The 3,922-nt window shown below is 41.8% G+C and overlaps 1 protein-coding gene across 1 annotated transcript; it reads right to left on the reverse strand.

The window, feature by feature from the left end:
- Positions 1 to 316: 316 nt before the first annotated feature.
- LOC113815761 (crustacean hyperglycemic hormone 6) lies at positions 317 to 1,360 on the reverse strand. Its single transcript, XM_027367777.2, has 2 exons — positions 851 to 1,360; positions 317 to 646 (listed from the first exon to the last, which is right to left on the reverse strand). The coding sequence occupies exons 1-2, from the start codon at positions 1,132 to 1,134 to the stop codon at positions 541 to 543; spliced, it is 390 nt and encodes a 129-aa protein (XP_027223578.2). The 5' UTR covers positions 1,135 to 1,360; the 3' UTR covers positions 317 to 540.
- Positions 1,361 to 3,922: the final 2,562 nt, after the last annotated feature.

The raw sequence follows: 3,922 nt of genomic DNA on the forward strand, positions 1-3,922 counted from the left end.
GTTTCATCATATATTTATTGAAATATATTTCTGACTGGTTTTGCTCGGGAAATTTTGCCAGATTACCTCTTGAGCAACTACAGCAGCAGCTATTTTGTTGTCTACATTTTGGTCCAAAGAATTGTTATACATTTTTCTAAACTATTTCTGGTTGTCATGTTTTGTGTTGCCGCGATCTTTTCAGTATTTAGTTATTTAGTAGCATCATAGTTTGCTGCCTTCTCTCCGAACGCTTCCTGACACTAGAGGTTTTCTTTTCGAACTAATGGTTAGGATCTATAAACGAGGGAATGAAAAGGGAATTTATGCTTATCAGTCACTTTACTTCTGTATTTGTGAATTGTCAGTTACACAGTGAAGAACATCTCGACGCTATTCTTCCTTCTCAAACGTTTACAAAACAATACAAAGGAAACTAATGAAAGAAATTCATCACCATCTGGCGGCGAAAGTCATCAAAGAAAATTCTTGAACCGGCGTCTGGCTCTACAAACCACCTTCTAGCTCTGAGAAACCACAGAACAGCTCTCAGAAACCAGCCTACTTGCCCACCATCTGGACGGCGGCCTTGTACTGGTTGCGGAAGCGGGGCGGAAACAGGTACACAAGGCACTGCAGAAACATCCGGTTGTAGAAGCAGTTGCTCCTGTAAGGGAAATTACTCCTCGTAGATGGTGTGTTTATGTAGTATACGATTCAAATATTTGATATCAAAGAATAATGAATGGCCATATTTCTTTGTAGGAAGCGTCGCTGATTTCACTGATCAAACCCTTCTGCTTCAAACTGACATTAAGGTTTCCTTCTCTGGACAGACTATTCCCCCCTCTGTGCCTAAGCAAAGCAATACCTGCAGCCGGTGGCCACGTCGGTGTCGCGGAAGACGTTGTAGCAGTCGTCGCACACGCGGTTCAGCCTGCCGATGAGCTCGCGGTCGAACACGCCCGTGCAAGAGTGGTCGAAGATCGAGCGCTTGCGGAGGCTGTGATCCGCTGCGGAAGAGAGGAGCGAAGGCGACTGCGGGAAGGAGGGAAGGAACTCCGACGTCTGTCCTTCCATCTCGAGGGAGCGCTCCCAGGAGGAGGCACACGCCGCGGCCGCCACCAGCAGGGTCACTATCGCTGCTGACCACATCTGAGGACGGTATGAAAAAGTCTAGCTGATTACCTCAACTTCAGTCAACTTCTCGGCGTCTTGGTTTATGTATATTTCGAAAATAATCAGGCTGAAACAGCGTCCTAGTACCTCCTATTCAGCGCCCTCGTATCTCTCATTCAAACGGCATCCAAGGCCAAGGCACACAGCTCCATCACAGCCACTCACACGCACTCCGCGATCTTTCCGCGATGTCTCCACTTACCCTTCGAACAACCTTCTTGCCCAACACACACACCACTCGCCACGAGCCTTAGGAGTCCTTACAGCGGTTCCTGGCGTCTTCCTTGAGATGCTGGCGATGGGACCTGCCTCGAGATGCTGCAAGAGGACCTTCCTCTTCACTGACGATGCATCAAGACGTCGCTGTCTTATATATGCGGCCATCAAAGCTCCAGCGCTTACTCGGGCGTGGGAATAAAACTCGGGATCAAACGCCCGTGCAGTAACCTCTTGAACCGGTTTACGTCGCAGTAATTCATCTTGAGGAGACTGGTTGTAATGATCACTCTTCCGAGCTGTGTTTTTCGAATGTGATCTCCGTTCGCCTCAAACGCAACCCGGCGACAGTGCAGGGGTGATATATTACGATCTGATATGGAAGTCTCTCGAATATAGCCTCGAGAAATCACGATGCCTATCAAAGCAAATATAACTGTCATTTACTTTACGCAATAAAAATCCGATATAAAACCATGTACCACTTTGTTTTGCATCCAAGATGGTCCTTTTTGTTATGCTCATCATCATATGATAATCATACTTCATACTTTGGCACCATGAGACTTTCTCAATCAGTGATTGGCTCAGTGATAACCGATGCTTGGGAAATGATGGGGATATTGACAATAGTGATGATGTATTAATAATATTGCAGCAGTAATGATGATGATGATGATGATTATAGTATTAATGGTATTGATAATAGTAATGATGGTAGTGATAAAGACAATGACAGTAATGATAAGATTCAAAATATTAATAATGACAATAATAATACTATTACTAATACTATTACTGACAATTATAAGAATAAGAATAACGATAATAATGGTAATAATAAAAATATTGATAATGATGATGATCATAATAATAATATTAACAAAAAATTATAACAAGAATGATAATTAAAAAATATGATAATAATGATAATAGTAATAAGAACAATACTGGTCATAATTATAATAGTAATGATAATGATAACACCAATGGCAATAGGAATAATAAAAACGATAATAGCAACAACAATAATAATAATAATGATAACGATGACAGTGATAGTAATAATAATCGTAGCGGGGCGTAGACCCAGTAGACTTTAACGTGTCTGGTTTCAGACACGTGTCTGGAGTTCGGGCTTAATGGATGATTCTTCCATCACCTGCTAGCAGGTTTGATAGTGAAGATTCTTTATTTTTCATTTGAAATTATTTTTCCGCTAATATTGCTGTATTGATGGCATACTGTAAGGATGTGGCTTATTGTGAGGAGGTTATTGCAGTGGAGGCACACTGGAGGGAAGGTTCTCTCTATGTAGGGAATGAAGTGTGTGTCTGGTGGCACTGACCCTGAGGTGGGCCAAGACCGCCTCCTCCCTTCTGTCTTTCCCGTGGGTTGTATCCCGCAGTTCTATATTTTGTCTGACTTTGTTGGTCAGCTGCAGGTTGGACTACTCACTTTGCCATTAATATATTTTTGCTTTTATAAGAGACAAAACACCTGCGGTCTGAACGGAATATGTTGGGGTCTTTATTACCAGTTGACCCGGCTAATCTATTAGTCTGCTCACTGCCATGGATACCAGAGTGGCCTGATACCCATATCAGCTTTATAGATTTGTTGGTAATATGTAGCCTACGAATGATATTACCCAGTAGCTAATTTTTAGTGGTTTCTGATAATATAATGGATTTAAGTGAACTTAATGAATTGGAAAAATTACCATTTTATCGTGAGTCGTCGATAGTGTAAAATCTAATGCTTCATCGGAGGCAAAAAGCTCACCAATAAAGACTGATGCAAGATTCGACAGTCTGAAATTTAGTTCACATTCCTCTATTTTGGAGCCGTCGGTATATATATGAAAAAGGGATCTCTCTGAACTTCTGGCGTACCTCCACCTCCACATATTATTATCAAAGATTTCCTATCAGCTCCCCATTTCCAGAAATACACTTAGTAAACTAAATATTCTTTGACATTTCTTTGATTGACCGATGTGGTCTTTCCAATCTAGTCTACGATCAAAAAGTAGACCGAGAATTCAAACCTGTGAAATTGTGTTATTAATATTCACTGTAGAGACAAAACTTCGCCAGGAGTCTCCTTTAGCTCGTCTAATTGTTCTACGAGCCCTAGCTCTTGCTTGTTTGTAGTTGCGAAAGCTCTCGTTACTGATGTCATTTTTGAAAAGCCTGTAGGCCTTATTACGTTCACTCGTAGTGCGGTAATTTGGTGTCCACCATGGAACTCTATGCTTAACGCTATCTGTCGAAGTCTTGGGAATGGATATCATTGCTGCATCTAATATACATTTTTAGACATTACTTTATCATCAGTGGTTTCTCCAAGAAGTTTGAGCATGACGCTCCTTAAGAAGGCGACTCAGTCTGATCTTTTTACGTTAAATTTAGGTGCTGAAGGCGTTCTCGTTGTGTCGCATGAATATCTAATACAAACAGGTAAGTGATCGCCTCCCAACGACTCGTCAGTGGTGTGCCACAGGCACTTGGCTGCTGCTGTTGAAGAGACCAGAGATAGGTCAATA

Source organism: Penaeus vannamei, chromosome 15 (genome assembly GCF_042767895.1).
Source record: "Penaeus vannamei isolate JL-2024 chromosome 15, ASM4276789v1, whole genome shotgun sequence".
Taxonomy (NCBI): domain Eukaryota; kingdom Metazoa; phylum Arthropoda; class Malacostraca; order Decapoda; family Penaeidae; genus Penaeus; species Penaeus vannamei.

What these genes read in the sequence shown, in the direction of transcription:
- LOC113815761 (XM_027367777.2), bottom strand. Translation starts at nt 1,134, where the DNA reads ATGTGGTCAGCAGCGATAGTGACCCTGCTGGTGGCGGCCGCGGCGTGT. An exon ending in GACGTGGCCACCGGCTGCAG is followed by an intron (nt 647 to 850) that starts GTATTGCTTTGC and finishes TTTCCCTTACAG; the next exon opens with GAGCAACTGCTTCTACAACC.